This window comes from Pan troglodytes, chromosome 11 (genome assembly GCF_028858775.2).
Source record: "Pan troglodytes isolate AG18354 chromosome 11, NHGRI_mPanTro3-v2.0_pri, whole genome shotgun sequence".
Classification (NCBI taxonomy): Eukaryota; Metazoa; Chordata; class Mammalia; order Primates; family Hominidae; genus Pan; species Pan troglodytes.
The window spans coordinates 59,958,631-59,979,217 of NC_072409.2; the positions used below are offsets into that span (position 1 = coordinate 59,958,631).

The 20,587-nt window shown below is 47.0% G+C and overlaps 1 protein-coding gene across 4 annotated transcripts in view; it reads right to left on the bottom strand.

Annotated features, from left to right (window-relative positions):
* Nucleotides 1–20,587, bottom strand: part of APBA1 (amyloid beta precursor protein binding family A member 1) — a 239,041-nt gene that overhangs the window by 11,061 nt on the left and 207,393 nt on the right. For 3 of the 4 annotated variants that reach the window (XM_009456701.5, XM_001138890.7, XM_054658160.2), the window contains exons 6-11: nucleotides 19,550–19,582; nucleotides 18,447–18,533; nucleotides 17,639–17,824; nucleotides 13,502–13,681; nucleotides 10,964–11,176; nucleotides 2,362–2,481 (exon numbers count right to left, since the gene is read on the bottom strand). In XM_009456701.5, coding sequence (XP_009454976.1) covers nucleotides 2,362–2,481; nucleotides 10,964–11,176; nucleotides 13,502–13,681; nucleotides 17,639–17,824; nucleotides 18,447–18,533; nucleotides 19,550–19,582 — 819 coding nt within the window. The remainder of the gene's footprint in view (nucleotides 1–2,361; nucleotides 2,482–10,963; nucleotides 11,177–13,501; nucleotides 13,682–17,638; nucleotides 17,825–18,446; nucleotides 18,534–19,549; nucleotides 19,583–20,587) is intronic. The other variant, XM_009456702.5, reaches the window with a different exon arrangement.

Below are 20,587 nucleotides of genomic sequence, written 5' to 3' on the forward strand. Positions count from 1 at the left end.
TTCCTCCATCCCTTTATTTTGAGCCTATGTGTGTCTCTGCACATGAGATAGGTTTCCTGAATACAGCACATGGATGGGTCTTGACTCTTTATCCAATTTGCCAGTCTGTGCCTTTTAATTGGAGCATTTAGCCCATTTACATTTAAGGTTAGTATTGTTATATGTGTGAATTTGATCCTGTCATTATGATGTTAGCTGGTTATTTTGCTCATTAGTTGATGCAGTTTCTTCCTAGCCTTAATGGTCTTTACAATTTGGCATGTTTTTGCAGTGACTGGTATAGGTTGTTCCTTTCCATGTTTAGTGCTTCCTTCAGGAGATCTTTTAGGGCAGGCCTGGTGGTGACAAAATCTCTCAGCATTTGCTTGTCTGTAATGTATTTTATTTCTCCTTCACTTATGAAGCTTAGTTTGGCTGGATATGAAATTCTTCGTTGAAAATTCTTTAAGATTGTTGAATATTGGCCCCCACTCTCTTCTGGCTTGTAGAGTTTCTGCCAAGATATCAGCTGTTAGTCTGACGGGCTTCCCTTTGTGGGTAACCTGACCTTTCTCTCTGGCTGCCCTTAACGTTTTTTCCTTCATTTCAACTTTGGTGAATCTGACAATTATGTGTCTTGGAGTTGTTCTTCTCAAGGAGTATCTTTGTGGTGGTCTCTGTATTTCCTGAATTTGAATGTTGGCCTGCCTTGCTAGATTGGGGAAGTTCTCCTGGATAATACCCTGCAGAGTGTTTTCCAACTTGGTTCCATTCTCCCGGTCAGTTTCAGGTACACCAATTAGACACAGATTTGGTCTTTTCATATAGTCCCATATTTCTTGGAGGCTTTGTTCCTATCTATCTTTTTATTCTTTTTTCTCTAAACTTCTGTTTAAGCTTCATTTCATTCATTTCATCTTCCATCGCTGATACCCTTTCTTCCAGTTGATCACATCGGTTACTGAGGCTTGTGCATTGAGGCTTGTGCATTTGTCACATTCTCGTAGTGTGGTTTTCAGCTCCATCAGGTCCTTTAAGGACTTCTCTGCATGGGTTATTCTAGTTATCCATTCGTCTAATTTTTTTTTCAAAGTTTTTCACTTCTTTGCCATTGGTTTGAACTTCCTCCTTTAGCTCGGAGTAGTTTGATCTTCTGAAGCCTTCTTCTCTCAACTCGTCAGAGTCATTCTCCATCCAGCTTTGTTCCGTTGCTGGTAAGGAGCTGCGTTCCTTTGCAGGAGGAGAGGTGCTCTGATTTTTAGAGTTATTCCAGTTTTTCTGCTCTGGTTTTTCCCCATCTTTGTGGTTTTATCTACCTTTGGTCTTTGATGATGCTGACGTACAGATGGGTTTTTGGTTTGGATGTCCTTTCTGTTTGTTAGTTTTCCTTCTAACAGGACCCTCAGCTGCAGGTCTGTTGGAGTTTACTGGAGGTCCACTCCAGACCCTGTTTGCCTGGGTATCAGCAGCAGTGGCTGCAGAACAGCGGATATTGGTGAACCGCAAATGCTGCTGCCTGATCATTCCTCTGAAAGTTTTGTCTCAGAGGAGTACCCGGCTGTGTGAGGTGTCAGTCTGCTCCTACTGGGGGGTGCCTCCCAGTTAGGCTACTCAGGGGTCAGGGACACACTTGAGGAGGCAGTCTGCCTGTTCTCAGATCTCAAGCTGTGTGCTGGGAGAACCACTACTCTCTTCAAAGCTGTCAGACAGGGACATTTAAGTCTGCAGAGGTTACTGCTGCCTTTTGTCTGTGCCCTGCCCCCAGAGGTGGAGCCTACAGAGGCAGGCAGGCCTCCTTGAGCTGTAGTGGGCTCCACCCAGTTCGAGCTTCCCTGCTGCTTTGTTTACCTACTCAAGCCTGGGCAATGGCGGGTGCCCCTCCCCCAGCCTCGCTGCTGCCTTGCAGTTTGATCTCAGACTGCTGTGCTAGCAATGAGCGAGGCTCCATGGGCATAGGACCCTCGGAGCCAGGTGTGGGATATAATCTCCTGGTGTGCCATTTGTTATGCCCATTGGAAAAGCACAGTATTAGGGTGGGAGTGACCTGATTTTCCAGGTGCCATCTGTCACCTCTTTCTTTGACTAGGAAAGGGAATTCCCTGACCCCTTGCGCTTCCCGGGTGAGGCGATGCCTTGCCCTGCTTCAGCTCATGCATGGTGCGCTGCACCCACTGTCCTGTACCCACTGACCGGCACTCCCCAGTGAGATGAACCTGGTACCTCAGTTGGAAATGCAGAAATTACCCATCTTCTGTGTCGCTCACGCTGGGAGTTGTAGACTGGAGCTGTTCCTCTTTAGCCATCTTGGCTCCACCCCCCCAGCCATGCTACATTTTTATTTGTCAACATTGTGGAAAAGGGTGTGGAAGGTGTTCTACTTACAATTCCATTCTGGACGCTGAAACCGAGCTGGTAGCGAAGGTCTGGTCTTCTGATTAATACGGTGGTCACCGGAGGACATCTCACGATATTCAGCTTGACTCGGGACTGATTCTTTAAGCCCTTAAACATGAATAAAGTACAGTGGGTATGATGACCACTGAGGCAGACAGAATAAACAAAAGCAGGCAGCACCAAAGGCACAGGAAGCTGCACTGAGTCTTCCGAAGGACCCACTGCCTGCTTGCCTGCAGGCCTCCGGTGCCCGGGCTGGTACAGTCACTGCTCGGCTTCACCTACCCAGGGCTAAGATGCCACATGTTGCAGATGGAGCCCTCTTAGCCCATGCACAGATGGGGTTCCTGTGGGCAATGCCTTCCTTTTGGGAAGTGGGCTGGGTTCAAGGGATCTGATCAAAGTACTTGTGCAACTATGAGGAAGTATCAGATGTCCTTTTTGGCTTCAAAGATGAAGGAGGCACACTATTTCCCCCAGCCAGGAGAAACATGAGTGGGAAACGGACTTTTCTTCTGAAAGGCAAACTCTAGCAATGACTCCTCTTCTAACAAAGGACATCTAACTCACAGCAACTGGCCTGATTCATCACGGCTCTTTTCTCTGGTCTCTGATGCTCCTCTTTCCCCTTCTTTCTGCCAGTTAGAGATTTTATAGCTGTCAACATTCCCACAGCAACCGAGGACTCCAATCAGTGTGTGCCTCCTTGGGAGAATGGGGAGGGTTGTAGGATGGGTGTTGATGGAGAAGGAAGGGGAAGAAATATGACTTGCAGACTGTTGTTTCATGATCCCTGATGACACACCTCTCCCTCTAAATTAAAATGGAGCGTAGAGGGAAAGCTGATCTTCGACTATAAAAAGGAACTAGTTTCAGAGACTATGTAGAAAGCTTCCACCTCCGTGTGGTCTGAGCTGACTTCAGGCTCCTGCTCCTGTCCCCTGATCAGACTCACAGCAGTGACAGAAGCCCTGGTGTGCTCAGAAGCATCTTTAGAAAACCATCACAAGGCTACACTTGCCCTCAGCTGGGTGGTGGGAAGGTTTGCTCCTGCAGGCCTGACCACTGACTTGTCAGCTTCACCCTAGAGGAGGGTGCCAGGCAAAAGGAACTCAGCCCTGAAACAAATGTCCACTTCCAGTCTCCCCAGGGTGCCTGCTGTGCCTCAACAAACTCCTCATTGCCACATGGAGGAGAAGGAATGGCTGATAGCAGGTGCCTTCCCACCCCTTTCAAGTCATGGTATGCAGGAGAATCATGTTTGCATGCTGGGGTAAACAGACCACACTGTTGTAGCTGCAGGCCCTGCAGCCCCTGGCCCTGCTATAAGAGCTGAGGCAGCGGGGGTCAGAGCCCTCAGTGGGAAGCACCTGCCCAACTGGACTCCCATCTATAAGGCCAGCTGCCTGGGAAACCGCTCAAGTTCAGCCCCAGGCCCACTACTCCAAAGGGAACTATGGGGTGGGTGGGAGGAGAGGTGGGTAACTTTTCCTGCAGGAGAGAACAGCTACCAGGGAATGAGGAGGGACTCAGGGAAAAGGCAAGCTCTGTTCTATCCAAGCCCACAGTATCGCCCAGAGATAGCACCTGCTCAGTTCACAAGTGAGTGGGTCCAGTTTGCGCCCTCTACGAGTGAAGTGGAAAGAGGACCTGTAAAGAACAGTGACAAATCCAAGAAAAGCATGCATGAAGGGTGATCGTCTGCCTCTTATTCTATAAATAGAATTCTGTAAATTCCACAGCCACTACTGCTGTCACTCCTTGACCAGTCTACCAAATCTTTTTCAGTGCGAGGTCAGGACTTACATTTCACATTTTAAAGATGAAGACATAGACACAGATTGCTTTGTCCAAGGGCTCTGTGGGGTCAGGACTGGAACTATGGATCCCTGCTCAGGCACCCTGCCTGGCAGAGGCGTGAAACTGGTGTTAGACAACTTCACTGCAAACAGAATCTGTAGCAAGAGTGCTTCTTGGAGTGGCAGAAATGACCTATACCCCTTTTGTATCTGAGTTACAGGATATGCTTTAGATTGAGGGAGAGGGAGGGGCTATTTTGCCTCTGGTTATCCAGCTTTACTATGCTTGGCCAGCAGGTGTACACCAATGGCTCTTAAACCCCACACAGCAGCAGCAGCAGCCCCTGGCCACTTTTTAGAAGTGCAGATTCTGGGCTCTACCCAAGCCCCACTGAATCAGAAAACCTAGGGGTGGGACCCAGGAATCTGTGGGTGACAAATCTCCCAGATGATTCAAGTGCACGCTCGATTTTGCGAACAACTGTTGTGGACTACTACTGCAGAACAATGAATGACCTCATCTGCATCCAGGTGGCTTAATTTCTCCATGGATGATTACACCCAAAGATGTCAATTTACTAGTCACACCTGCAGCCAGTGTGCTCAGTAAGAGCAGGCGCTGGCAAGGGTGGGGTGAGGGTGACATCTTGTGGGAAATTTTGTTTGCCCAGTCACTATACAGCTGACCCCTGTTCAGCCATCTGCATGTCTATGTCATGCAGGAACACCCCTAAGATCACTGCTGCATCAAAACCCACCCTGATGATGAAACTAATTGAACCAAAATGACTGTAACTACCTGTCATTGAACACTCACTGTTATCTGGCATTAACCTGGAAAGGACAGGAGCTGTCTCATTTAATGTGGCCATAATTATTTCTATATTATAGAAGAGGAAACTGAGGCTCAGAGATTTTAAATGACTCACTCACATTCACACACAGCAAGATTCAATCCTAGGTCTGTCCGCATTCAAAACGCACAGTATTTCTACACCATAATGCCCCATATACACAACCAGAGAGGGTGTGTCTTTTGTGAATAAGGCTTGCTCCACAAAGACGACAGGGTCAGCCACAGAACAAATCTGTGTCCCAAAATTCCAGCCTTGAATTGGGGCCATCTTTTTAGTTCATTTTCCTACGTGGGGGTTCCTGGTCCTCATAATCCCCCACCCCCTGGCTTCCCCACTGGCTTCTGGTTCTAGTTTGTGCTCCTAATGTGTGAATTTTGATGGAACTCAATTTCCCCGCCGTCAGCATCTGCTCCCCCCGTGCTCTGAATTCCTCTGCTTTCTGCAGGACTTGAGCCTCCTCAAGTCCTGCAGAGGCCACTTAGCTTGTGGCCTCGATGTACCATGCGACTTGGCATTCACATTCATGTGGCATCTCCTGGTGGTTTTGGAACATCTCCAGGGAACTGCTCTGGTTAGGGAACTGCTCTGGTTAAGGAAATAATTCCAAAGCACAGCAATGGAATGAGTGTGATTCTCCCTGGGGAAATGAACATCTGTGAAGGATCCAGGCCTTCCATATGCAGCAGGTCCCATCGTCCCCATCGACAAAGGGAGATGCTCTGGCCTTCTGCTCCTATCAATAGGACCAGCACAGCCTGGTGAAGAGGACTCTTGCGGTGTCAGAAAACCTGAACTCAAGTTTTGTTTCTGCTACCCCAAGCAGTGGGATCTGAAGCCCTTTGCTCGCCCTTCTCCCACCTCAATTTCCTCATCTTCACAACAAATGGTGAAGCTCACTAATGTCTCTCGCAGTTCTAATTTGAATGATTGCACCCCCTTTAATGTGTTTATTCCTAAATGCCTTTGCCTTTAACACCAAATCTCAACCATTATGTTTAAACCTATTCCTAAAATTTAAAGTGGGCTTCTTTTGCGGGGCTAGGAGGTACAGTGGAGAGCAGCTCAGACATTCATGCAGATATTTTTATCTGCTTTGAGTGCTTCCTCCTTTCCATCCACCTAATCAATAAATATTTACGAATCACTTGTCATGTGCCAAGAAATGTGTTAGGCACTGGAGATTCAGGGAAGCGCACCCTCTCCGGGGCTGGATAAGAGACATTATCAGTACTAAGCACAGGGCTCTGAGCCCAGAGGGGGCTGGAGTCCCTTCACCCTTTTCTCTCTAATCACACACCAGGAGACCAGGAATTTGTGGGAAAGAAGAGAGATGAACGATGAAGACAGGAGCATGTTGTTGGAATCTCAACCCTTCAGGCAAAGCCACCTGCTTTAAATGTTTACGCCTATTAACCACTGAGATTATTTAGGTATGCTTGTGTGATACAGAAAATGTTACCCAACATACCGAAAAGCAAGAGAATGACTCTATTTTCTCAATGTTGCCTAAAAAATTCATATTGCTCTGGTGGGTTCTTTCCTCCTCTGTGAATTGATTTGGGATGCCTGATCTGTCCCTCAGTGAAAGATTTTCTAGATTGGGGAAAATGTGTTGCAAGATGAAGCTTAGAGAAATAGCAATTTGAAATAACGAGACCATGCATTTGCTCTGCTGTTCCTAATCAATGTTTCATGTTGGGTCCCATTAACTTGGATTTGTGAGCTGCCATTTTATTGGAGGTGCCAATTAAATAAAGGGTCATTTGGTCCCCATGACAACAGTGGAACGGTACAGCAAATTAAGAAATCTGGTGGGAGGGGAAGGCCAGAGAAGAGGGGCGAAGAGAGAAAAGAGAAGCCAGAATGGTCTCTATAGCAACGGGAGAGCAGAACCACGATGCTCCTGGGGAAGCAGGGGAAGCTGTGCGCTGTTCTAAAACAGAGCAAAAACCCAGAGGGCAGGAACACAGAGGCAAAGGCACAGAAAGAGGCAGCCTGTAAAATGTTCCACCCACCAATAATTATGCCTTGGGAATTAATTATGACCCAAAAAATAAGGTAGGAAGAGTAAGGCAAGTCAATACCTATAATTCTACTCTAGAAATCGATTTCCTGTAACCTGGGGGGAAAATAGTCAACCAGTATTGAAGTGGCCAGATGCAGAATGCACACTTTGGATCCCTGTTCCTGAAAGTGTGGCCTGCAGACTGGTGATGCCATCCCCGCCGCAAAGCCTGCCAAAAATGCAGAATTCCACCCTATACCTGCTGAATCAGACCTGCAGTCTAACAAGATCCCCAGGTGATTCCAATCAGTTTGAGAAGCACTGATTCATCAGGATGAGAGCTGCTTGTCAAAGTCACTGCAAAGAGCATGGACATACACTGAAACAAATTTGAACACAGCCTTGAAGTGGTCCAGATGCTGCTCTGCAGTGGCCCGAGGGGTGGGGGTAGGCCAGTGTGCACATCTGTCCAGGTGCAGGCAAAAAGGGGTGTGTTTTCTAGAGAATTTTAAAAAGGTGATATGACCCACTGATGTCAGTCTGTATTTGGTACTGGTGATTCTGGCTGTTATCAGTGGTTACACCTCCCACCAGCCAGGGTGGTCCACGGACGGACCATCACATTTCCCCATTCAACAAGCGGTGCACTGTGGCAGGGAGGAAGTTCAGCTGTGCTCTAATCGGGGTCTGCCCTGCTAAGTACTTCTTCACTATGGGTGGCCATGAAAGCACTGCTTTTCTTACTCTTCATCTTCATCAGTTACATCTCTTTCATCACCACTCGGCCTTTTAATTTTCTGGTTCTATAGAGTCTGGTTCTATAGAGATTACATTTATAGACATCAAAGTTCAGCTCCTCAAACAATCCATTTCCCCTTAGGAAACTGTGCAGACAGAGCTCCGTCTGTACTCCAGCAAGCTTTGCTTCCACCTTGATGCTGTGGCAGCTGCAGAGGGAGTCAGGCTGCCCTCATAGCCTCACTGCTTCCCTCCTCTGGTCCCCACGCAGATGAGGAAGGAGGGATTCGCAGGAGGGTGGGGACTCACTGGCCACCTGGGGGCCCTGGGCAAGTCTCCTGTGCCTTTAGAGTCTCTGATGGCCCATCTGTGCACCTAGCATCTGCTGTCCCCCTTGTGGGCTGTCCTGAGGAGGAAAGGAGGTGACTCCAGGCCATGAGCTGGAGTCTTGAGGGCCTCAGGAAGCCCGGCTTGTTCCTGCCCAGGCCCCATCCCCACCTTTACTTAAGTTCTCCCCTTGTCTGAGTCTGTTCTTAGTCTGCCATGACAAAGTACCACAGACTAGGTGGCTTATAAACAACAGGCATTTATCCCTCACAGTTCTGGAGGCTGGAAGTCTGAGCTCAGTGTACCAGCACTGTCAGGTTCTGGCAAGAGCCCCTTCTGAGTTGCAGATGGCCAACTTCTAGCATCTTCACATACCAAAAGAGAGCTTGATGGGGTCCCTTTTTTAAGGGCACTAATCCCAACCATGAGGGCTCCACCCTCCTGCTAATCACTTCCTAAAGGCTCCACCTCCAAATAACATCACATTGGTATTAGGGTTTCAATATGTATTTGGAGGGAACACAAATATTATTCAATACTTTACTTAACCCCCTATCCCCGCTCCTCCTCCCCAACCCTTCTAGACTCAGACTAACTCCCCACAAACCATCCCTAATCAGCTTCCCTCTCTCATCGATTTCTCTCTCTTGCATCTGAACTCCTACACCGCTCAGGCCGAGTTTCTCAACCTCAGCACTACCTACATTTGGGGCTGGATAACTCTGTGCTGTGGGGCTGTCCTGTGCATTGTAGGATGTTTGACAGTATCCCTGGCCTCTACCCACTGGATGCTGGCAGCACCTTCTCCTCCGTGACAACCCAAACAGTCTCCATACATTTTGGGGGATGAAGATCACCCCTGGCTGAGAAGTACTGCCCCATGGTCTGGCCTTGGGCCTAGCATTTCACCTGACACCCTCCCTGGGATGACTCTGTATTGGAGGCTGTATGACCATGGACGATTACATCATCGTGCTGTGCCTCAGCTTCCTAGCTTGTACAATGGGTACAAAATAGTACCTGCCCACAGAATGCTGCCCCGAAGGCTCAGCAAGTCAGTCCACACATATTCTCAGAGCATCCAGAGCACAGACACACAGCACTGAGCACTGCGAGCCATAAGTCCTTTCACTTCTCCTCAAACCGACCAAGCTCCCTGGGGGGCAGGGACTGTGTCCACGGGGCCCCTGGGTCCCACAGCCCCTCAGCAGTTCTCATGCATGCACCCAAGGTGTTTAATAAGCAACTTGCTCACTGGCAGGAGCGACTTGTGGTCCTGCCTCCCTAGCTCCACCCCCCCGCTTGCCTCTCCATGCAATCACAGCAACACCAGACCAGCCGTTCTGGGCCAGGCTCAGACCCCATCTCTCCCTGACTCAACACCGGCCCCTGTCCATCAATTCAAGCAGAAACTTCCAAACGCCACTTCCCTTTCTGCTACCTACCTAGGTTTTATTCCTTCAAGGTCAACTTTAAAATCACATAAAATTGTCCATCTAATCACTTGTAGCCTCTCACCTTTATGTTGGCCGCAGAGCCCTTGCACGTCTCTAATTATCCTGCACACGCACACCGGCAAGCCAGCTTCCTCAGAGCACGGCTCAGTGCCTCACAGAGGCCCAATTAAACCTTTCTGAATGAATATCCATGTTCAAAGTTGATTCTCTAATCTTATCTTTAACGTGTATTAAGCAAGAGGTAGAATTTATTTAAGTATAAGATATAAGAAAAAGAAATTAAAGGAGGCCAAAGAGGACTATTTCTTTCCAGATGTGATTATCTTATGTGAAATTAGAATTTAATCCATTTCATTAAAAACAAAAAGTCACCATCCATGTGTCCTATACACTCACCTTCACCTCCCACCCCCACCCGCTTAGCTGAGGAGGCTGGCTTTGTGATTTTTCTTTTGCTCACAATGACTATTTGCACGAATTAATCCCCTTCCTTCTCCCTCTCTCTCACACATGCACATACGCACACAGCTATGTTCCAGCTAAGTCTTTCAGGAAACCCCTACAGGACCCAAAAAAAGCCTGTGGAATCTCAGTCTAGCTACAGTACCGCAGCACTTGGTGCAGAGCTACTGGGGTCTACAGATGCCGTCATGGAGGAGGAACATCCTGGTCACACTGGCCATGCATTCAGCAAGTCCCAATGTGCTCAAAAAACTCCACATGAATGCTTCATGTCTAAAGAAAATCTCATTTCTTCTCAAGTATTCACATTTAATTTTCCTTTAAGTAGCTCTTCTTAGCTTTATAAGTATCAGTTCAGGTTGAGCAGGAAGTATGCTCAGGTATGAAAAAGCTTCCATGGACTGGAAGAGAGTTTCCTCCTCCTCCTGGCAATGAGCACATGTGAGTTGCTTTACCCGGGGTCTGAGGGAGGACAAACTCACCTGCATCATAGTCAGGGCCACTGGGAAGGAAAAAGCGCTCTCAGATTTGAAGCATTTCTGACATTTTTGACAGGGATGGTAAATCATGCCAAGTGTATCTGGCTGACTATAAGTGACTGTCTGGATTCCCAAGCTGAGGCCATTTCTGTTGAGGCTGAGTCTGGGCTTAGTGGGAGAGTGCTGTGATTGACTAGTGATGCCTGTGATGGACATGCTGCTATCAGAAAGTAGTGTCATGTGAACCAAATACACTTCCCCTGATCTAAATTTATTTCAGGGAAGAATCTGTAAACAGTAACTTGATGGTAAGCTTCCTGAGTGCAAGTCCACGCCTTTTGTGTTTGTGTCTTCCTTGGTGCCTGACACTTTGAATATGTTCATATACATTAATGACTGGATGGGGGTCACACTTCACATCACTTGAGGTTTACCACATCAACTGATTTTTCCCATATTCAGGTACCTTAATAATGCTCTGGCAGGTGGACAGAGGCAGGCCCACCAGGCTGGTGCCATTAATGGACATGATCTGGTCACCGATATTCAGCTTCCCAGATTTTTCCGCAGGGCCACCATGCATCATGTTGGCAATGATCACGGTGGGGAGGATGGATCCCCAGCCAGACTCCACAATCACCACACCTAGGATTTCTCCTTTCTGCTTCTCTATGAAAACCTGGAAGGAGAAAAACATTTAGAAAACCTCCATCAGCGACCATCTGGGGTAGGTAGAAATCAAAGCCTCTCCCCCATTCCTGTCTTGCCTAAAGAAAGACACTTCCCTGGGGACACCAACCCAGATGAGTTCCTGTCTTCTCAGCATTCCGCATATTTGGAGTTTTTAAGAAATGAATTCACACAGGTCTACACTCTTTTGTAATTCACTCGTTTCACATAAGCAAACTTGCCTCAGCACACAACCATGAGGACCACCATTTTTTTTTTTTTTTTTTTAAATTTCTTCAGTCCTGTCCTCAGTGGCAGGGGACGAGGCTCTGTGGGTGGGTGGTGTGTTATGGTTTCTAGAAATATCTTTTCAAATTCCATGCGCAGGTTCCCCCTCCCACAGTGCTTCCCCAATTCGCTCCGACATTTAATTTTCTTGAGTTAAAAATAAATAAACACACAGAAACACTTCTCTGCAAGGAAAAAGTTGAGAAAAAAGAAAAAGTGATGCTGAAGTTATCACAACCAAAAGGTTGGGTGTGCACACAGGGAGTGCATATCCTGGATACACAGACTTTTCACAACCTTCACTGGCAGGGCAGAGAAGACAGGGGTTGATGTTGGATACCTGCACTCTGGGGAGGCCTGCAGATATGCCACTAAAAGGTACCACACCTCTTGGAAGCATCCAACAGAGTGTGTATCTGTATTTTTGGGGGGCTTGACAAAGTCCCCTTCACAGGTTGGTGTCTGCTTCCCCCAGCTGCTGAAGCTTACAGTCAGCCCCTTCCCTGGAGAACTGTCCTTAGCTGAAAGGGAGACACATTCTGTTAAGGTTGAATTGTGTCCCCCCAAAATTTGTATGTTGAATTAGCAACCCCCAGTGCCTTTGACTTAGATTGTGACTTTATTTGGAGATAAGGTCTTAGCAGAGGTAACCAATTTTAAATGAGGTGATTAATATGGACTCTAATCCAATATTACTCATGTCCTTATTTAAGAAGAGGAATGGTTGTCTGTCATGGGTATCAAAAAAAAAAAAAAAGAGGAAATTTGGACATAGGGACATGCATGGAGAAAGGCTGATGTGAAGACACAGCATGAAGACAGCCATCTACAAGCCAGAGAAAGGCTTGGAACAGATTCTTCTCTCACGGCCCTCAGAAGGAACCAATGCTACCAACACCTTGCTTTTGGACTTCTGGCCACAAGGTCTGTGAGACAATGGGTTTGTGTTGTTGAAGTCACCCAGTCCATGGGACTTTGTGACAACAGCCCTAGTAAATTCATATACCCCCTATCCAGCCTTGGCCAATAACCGGCATGGGGTACAAAGGCTTGCCAGCTCCCTCGCTCCAAGGTGAGACAAATCTGTCCTGCAATATGTGCCATGGAGCTTCCCTCTGGACAGAAGGAAGCTCATGTCCAAGGGACCACACCCTTACTTGGTGTCCCACCACTAAGCTTCCCACATCCCTTCTGTTCTGAGGCACTCTCCCAACAAACCTCTGTGACAAGAATCCCTGTCTCAGGCTCTGCTTCTGGGGAATCTGACCTAAGACACCTGACAGACCCCAGTGGATCAAATGATCACTTTCTCATTAGAAGTTCTTTTTACCTATGGGATCAAGTCCAAACCCCTCAGCTGGACTTGCAGGCCCTCCAGTTCTGACCCAGATCTCAGGCCCATCTATCTCCTTTCCTGTGCCTACCTCCTGCTCTAGCCAAACCGTATTTCCTCATTCCCTAGACAAATGTGGAGCTTTCTCATCTCCAGGCTGCCAACCATTCCATAGACCCCACCCTCGGCTTGCCCCTACAATCCCCAGATCGCCAGACCAGCTTGGATAGCCTCATCTTCCTACAGGCATTCCGGAATAGCTCAGTTTGAAGCCACAGGCCATCCCCAGAGAAGCACAGCACCTCTTGTCTGAAACTTGAGATCTTCTCTGTTTGTCCAAGTATAGTTGGTTTTGATTAGTGCCTGTACCTGGCACCATCATTTAACTTTTTCAGTGCCCTTACCTAGATTGCAGTGTTTGTACAAGCAGAGTTCAGGTCCTATCTGCCTCTGGGACCCACCCAAAACTTAGCTCAGGATGACCAGGAGCAGAGGATGTGCTGCCGCCTCTCTGTTTACACCTGTCCACAACAGCATTTCATGACAGGGCCCCACAGCGGGGAGCGAGAGATGGGGGTGAGCGACTTCATGATGTCCTGCCAATACGGCACTCCTCACCATTGATCTCCCTTCACTTCCGTGGCAGGGTGCCCCACTTTCCAAGCCCCTGCCCAGCTGACCCAGCCTGGAGAACAGCTTCAGGTAAGTACCCACATCTTTACAGTTTTCCGACTTGGAGAAGTGGATCAGGTCATCGTTGTACATGTCCTGGGTATTGAGCAGGTCACTATACTCCTTCTGGCTGAGATCTTCGGGGTTAATCCCATTGGCCCTGAGGAATTCCTGGTATGCCACGCTAAATGCCTGTCCGATGGATTGTGCAATCAGCTGAGCCTGGAACAGCAGCCAGAGAGGAAAGATGGTCAGCAGGGCAGTGCACCTGGTGAGCGGCCTGGCGCACTTCCCACCTGAACAATGGCCCTCCTGGAGTCTGAGGAAGCCCTAGACATCACGCCTGCTGGGCCAGTGGTTCTACGTGGGGCTACCAGTGCCCACCAGGGGCAATTTTCAGAAAGACTGGGGATGTTTTTGATTATGACAATGATCATAAGGGAGCTACCGGCATTCAGCAGACAGGAGTCAGAGATGCTGAATATCCTGCCATGCAAAAAACAGCTCGATAACAGTGATGAGTCATTCTATACCCTGCACCATCTTCACAGATCCCTCTGGACATTCATGTGCATGCAATACTTGTTTACAGTTACCTGAGTCCAGGATTCAACTCCAATTTATACATAAACACAAAGACTTTGTATGGCTCTAATACACATCGAACATTTCAAGAATAATACCGTCTGAATTGAGAGATGATGTTATTTTGCTTCATTCAGTATTTCACCAGGAGGAAACTTCATGACTTTGGAAAATCAACATCACTGCTGCTGTGATATCTGTGTTGCTGATAAATCACATCCCTATCAACCTGCACGTGTGCTGTCGTGCATGGTGATTATGCATGTGCTTGTAGATACATACATATTATTTAGCCCTCAATTTGAAATGTCAACTGGAAAGTTTATGATATCCCACTGCACACTGCGTTCTCCTACATCCAAGCTTAATCAAGTAGGTATAAGCATCTCACTATCTCATTATGCCTTTCAGAATGGTTGCGCCAGAGCATTTATTAATACATATTGTAATATGGTTTTATTTTAGTTTGCTTTCCACTTATCTTTCCTTTATATTATATTTATGGCCACAATTTGATTATTCTGTGAAAGATTTTTCAATAGGGGAGGTTATATTAGCTATGAATTTCATTTCAGGATAGTAATGGGTCATTAATAAGATATTTATTGTAGAAAGGGAGTGTTGGGTCTAACAGAGTTGAGAACTCTGACTGGTCCAACCCTGCACTTTCCAGTTGAGGAGATGGAGGCCCAGAGACACAAAGGAACCTCTCAAGTTCACACAGCTTGCAGGAGGTGGCACTGGCTTCTACACTGGGTTTTGATAGCTTTTCCCTGCATTAATTAAGCAACATTATTAATCCAGACAGCCAAGAGCAACTGAGCACTTCTCATGTGGCTATGCTGCAGTAAATGCTATACAAGGTATATGCTATGAAAAGTAAATGCTATACAAGGACCATCACTGAATCTGCATATCGATTCTATGACAGCTATTAGTATGACTGGTCCACAATCCTTCACTTGGAATGCAAGAGGCTCTGCTTCAGAATTCAAAACTTTTCCAATTTTAGAAAGGTAGCAGGGTGCAAATACTGTACATTGTGCCATAACCCCCTGACGGTCTGGGGAAGTACACAGAGCACAGTAACATTGCTGTGGCAAAATCTGTAAGATTCATGGTAAGCTAGACAAATTCTATAAACGGCCTGCCAGCAGGCAAGGCAAGTTTATCAGCCACCTGACTTCAAAAATCCCTTTTGTTTCTCAGAGCTTTCTAGACTTTGGAACTATGGATCTGTATTAGTGTCCCCACTGGGTAGAACAGGATATGGAGGTTGAGGGGTTAAACTGCACACTTCCTGAGAAGGGGCTGGGGGCTGAATCCAGAGCCCATCCTCCTGCCCACCACACCGGAAGGCTTCTCTGTGAAATTCTGATGGGCAGAAAAAGCCAAACCAGAAAATCTCTAGAGCGGTGTTTTAAAAACACAATTCTAACCTCCACTGCTCTTTCCCCACCTTTCCTAAATGTTGGTAAAAGCACCTTATTAACAGCAAAATGGGAACTTTCCGTGTGGCTGGCTATGGGAAAAGAAATATTTAACTTTTCTCACTGTTAGAATCTGATGACTTTACAAATCACATCAAGAACTACCACCATCTACCTATTGTAAAACTGGAAGGAGTAAGGCATTGCTTTTGGCATCAGAGAGGTACATGCAGACAAACTGAAAAATATATACCTGGGAATGTGACCAGTCGACTTCCTGATCATCATTAGTGGATAACCCTGGTGAATACACTGGCTACTGAGATTTATGGACCACTAGCCATGTGCCACACATCAGGCTTTAACTGCAATATCTATGAGAGTGCCACAGCAGCCTGGTGAGGGAGGTACTATCGTCCTGCAGAAGAGGAACTTGAGGCTTAGTGGCTGCACAGCTTGGATGAGGAAGGACTCAAGCTCAGCTTGCCCAGTTCTGCAGCCAGCGCACTCTGGCCCTGCTCTAGTGAAAGCAAAGGGGTAAGATTCTCAGGTCCACTCTTGCCTACCTCTTGCTTCTCCAATCTTTCCTTTCTTCCCTGATGGATCCAAGGGTACCCCAAGGAGAAGAAACCCCTCCCTATGAGCTCCAGCCAGATGGAGGTAGCAGCGGGGCCTACAGGGATCCTCGATCCCTGTAACTTCATCTTTTCGCTGGCCTGCAGGACACAGGAGGCTTAAAAGTCCAAATTTTCACTCTTTTGGAACTTTCTGAGAACCTCCTAAAACTCATTTTCCCCGTTTGCATGTTGGCCTCAGCTTTACAGGAACAGTAGGGAGAATGGCAGGCAGAGGTATTTCAAGCTCTCTGTTCTCCCAGTGACCTTGTCCTGCGGCTGCTTTCTAGAGAACAAGACCAATAAAGGATGGTGACAGTAAGTGTTGGCATCTCCTCCTCTCTGTGCCCACAGCCACGACAGCTCTGGTTCCCCGGAGAAAAAAGCAGGATGGCTGCTGACACCTAACTTCCGAGAGGAAGGCAATTTCTGCAGCTAGACGAATGCTGTACTGGAGAAGAAGGGCCTCTTTGAAAGAACCAAGGCTATCAGACGCCATCTTCTCTTCCCAGATCAGGACTCTGTGCTCCATGTGAGAAACACAGCCTATTCCTCTGTGTCAGGAGGAAAAATGAGCACAGTCAAAAGCAATGGCCCTCAGGGGGTGGGTGAGTTTTCTGCTATTAAAAATTACTATAGGGCTGTGGCCTCCCCTGGGAGGCGGCTTCTGAGGCCTGCTGAGGCCCAGGATGGTGCGGGGAGGTAGGGGAGCACTTGGGAGCAGCTCAGTTCAGGCTGCAGTTTGCAGCCTGGTGGCCTCACTAGCAGCTTGGGTTACAACCCTGAAAGTAGGCCAAATGACAGAATGGCTTCTGTTGTAAACAAATTATCTCTGTTGACTGCATCACCCAGAGAAATGGAGCTTAGGAACCACTGGCTTTGTGCCAGGAAAAGGAGCTGGTTTTCCTAAGGACTGGGGTGGGCAGTGCTCCTGCTGTTTGCTGGGGAGGGACAGGGATGCTAACTTTCCTGTAGCCCAGAGGATGGTCCTGGACCACAAAGAACTGTCCTCCCAAAATGCCCTCATGCTTGGACAGACCTGCTCAAACCCCTACAGGAGGTGCCAAATTCTTCCTACTCTTCACCTCATCCCAAAGTCTCTAATAGCTCGGCCTCCTTTCCCTTCCTCAAAGGGAAACGCAGCTAGCCCCTGCCTCAGGGCCTTCGCATTTGCTCCTTCCTCTTTCTCACTTTATTCAGGTCTCTGCTCCAAGGTCACCTCCTCAAGTGAGGGCTTTGTTGATCACCCTACCTGACATAGCCCCTGTCCCTCCATCCCCTGACCCTGTTTTATTTGTCTGTGGAGCACTCCCCACTACCCAATTTTACATTAAGTATATTTACCTATTGATTTTCTGTCTCCTTTCAGCCCTTGCGATGAGTACCCTGTCTGTTTTACTCAGCCTTGTATCTCTAGTGCTGGAACAGTGCCTGACACACAGTACGTGCACAATAAATACATGCATCATGTGTGATGAATTAGACTGAATCAGGTTCTGAGAAGTCAAGAGAACCTAACCCAAAAGGAGATCAAAGGAAGCAACCCTTACATCCTCAGACTCGAAGACGTGGCAGATCATCTTGTACTGCCTTTTCCCATCCTGGGATGGGTGGGACGCTTCCACGTTCTCCTGGGAGTTGGAGCGAGGCATCCGCCGGCGGGCCATCAGCACAACGATGTTCCCAATGTCCGCAATGTAGGAAATGGTCCTCAGAGGGTGGTCCATCATTGTCTCCTGGAGGCAGGAGGAGAGGGCGGGTAAGTCCAGCTCAGCATCTAATGACCTAAGAAAGCGCCTGCCACCTTACAGCCAGTCAAGTATGGTTCGCATGCAGGGTGGGCTCCAGGGCTCACTGCAAAGCCCATGCTGAGGGATCAACGGATACCCACCCAGGCCTGAGGGCATTTCCCTTAGCTAATCAAGAGCAGGAAATGATCTGTGGCAGGTGAAAAGAAATAAGAAATTCCAAACAGTAGAATCTCTTGTGGAGAAGTTTAAAAAAAAAAAAAAGACAAATCAAAATGGCAGGGCTGTTTCTGTTTTTGTGTGCGTGAATGTAAGAGATTTTAAATAAAATTTCTTAAAAGACAAATTTGTTCACATTAATGAATTCTCTGATTAAAATTTCTGAAAATGCTAAACGTCTTCCATGTCTTAGGGGTGTTTTTGGGCTTTAAGAAAGCAATCCCAAACCCAACCCAGCAGCAGGCACTGTGAACACCACCTTCTAGCTCACTGGGACCCAGAATCTAGGGACAGCTGCTCTACAGACACATGCCTGCTCTACAGACACATGCATCTCTGAGTTACGATGTCACTAAGCTTCACCCTGGGAAAGGTGGAAGCCAGCTGATACCTGTGTGTCGGCGTTCAGCACTTTGATTCTCTGGGTAGAAATGAAGAGATCCACTTCAGTCATTGGCTGAGATTCGCCTTCAGGAGCCTGAGAAGAAAAAATGCACCAAGAGAAAGTTTGACCACACTACCCTGACCCAGATGCAGAAGGAGTAAGGTTAGCTCACACAGAGGCACCAAGACACAGTCACCAGAACAGCAATACAGACTCTAGGGTTAAACTGCCAAAGCTGAAGTTACCACACACAGGATGGACACATGGACAAGAGTTAGCACCTCTAGGTTACAGGGAAAAATGCGGAATCCCCTTTTCTTCTTCCCCTATAGAAGCAGTAACTCACTGCAGTAGATTTCACTCTTTGAACGATGATGGCAAGTGGCCCTCTCTGTAAGGGTTTTGGAGCCCAACAGATTGAAGAAATAGGCCAAAAAGCTCATACCAAAAGACCTTGGGGAAGTCACTTAGAATTTGCCTCTGCTTGAGCTGATAGGAGACAATGTTTATAGCAGCTGCAAATGAAGCCATTTGGATGCAGTTCTGGTAAGAGGGTCTTTATGTTTACATATCACCCAGCAACACAGAAGCAGTCCTGAAGCCACCCCATTAAGAAAGAGCCCCAATGCCTCAACGTCCCAGGAGTAGTAGCTCATAAGCACCTAGAAGCTCCACAACCAAAAAGCGCAGTCTGGTTCATTTAGGGCTTAACTCTGTACATGTGTGGTTATTAGCGAGTTTTCTTTTTTGCATCCAGCAATCTGACAAATCCACAAATCAAGCATAACTATAATCAAACAGACTCAAGTCCCTGCCACATCGATGCTTCTGAATGTTTGGAACTTCCATACTACTATACGATTCATTTAGCATCTCCAATCTGCTCCCTGTCGTTCCTCTGAAGTGAAATGACTAATGAGCAACAGAAAACGGCCACCTTCGGCAACTGAGTTTTGAGAAACGCTGGCTTATGGGGCGGTTCAAAAAGAAATCTGAACAAAAACTTGCTGGATGCAGAAAACAAAAACACGAAAATATAAAAAGGTAAAACAGAAACGAATGAAAAGAACAGGCATAACACCAAGCTGATGAAGTTGTTTGTACTGCACCTTCTTCCTGCTTTTGGCTAATTTCTGGGCCATCTGCTTAGCATGGAACAAACAGAGACAGGAGAATAGTTAGAAAGAATGTGCAGAGACTCAAAGTCAAAAAGGGAATTGACAAACTAATACTGAATAGTGGCATAAAGCGTTTCTGTGGGAGGAGGACTGGCTTTTAAAAATCCCAGTCTAAAGACAATCAATGTCGTAATTCAGAATTTAGTATGTGGGAAGTGGTGAAGTGAGACAAAGGAAATGTGTTGCAGTGCTTCTTATACTTAATTGCAAGTGATCTTTCCAAATAACCAAGTTTTGGTTCTGTTAATTTTCTTTATTGTACGCCTGGTTTTCTATTTCACTGATTTCAGCATAGATCTTTATTTCCTTCTACTTTCTTTGGGTTTAATTTGCTGACTTCTCAGCTTCCTGAGATAAAAACTTAAATTATGGCTTTTCGAACTTTATTCTGATATGCAAAGCTATGAATCTCCCTCTAAGCATTGCTTTGGATGTATTCCATAGATTTTTGTTTCAATTTAATCATTGTTCCGTTAAATTTTTTTTTTCAAATTTCCACTGCAATTTCTTAGAACCTTGGATTATTTGGAATTTTATTATTAATTTTGATCCATTTGGGGATTTTCTAGTTATCTTTTCTTTTTTTTTTTTTTCTGAGATGGAGTTTTGCTCTTGTTGCCCAGGCTGGAGTGCAATGGCATGATCTTGGCTCACCGCAACCTCTGCCTCCCAGGATCAAGAGATTCTCCTGCCTCAGCCTCCCGAGTAGCTGGGATTATAGGCATGCGCCACCACGCCTGGCTAGTTTTTGTATTTTTTAGTAGAGATGGGGTTTCTCCATGTTGGCCAGCCTGGTCTCAAATGATCTCAGGTGATCCGTCTGCCTCAGCCTCCCAAAGTGCTGGGATTACAGGCGCGAGCCACCGCGCCTGGCCTCTAGTTATCTTTTTCTGCTGATTTTGGAATTAATTCCACTGTGGTCAGAGAACACAGTCTGTATGTCAATCTTTTGAAATACGCTGAGGCTTA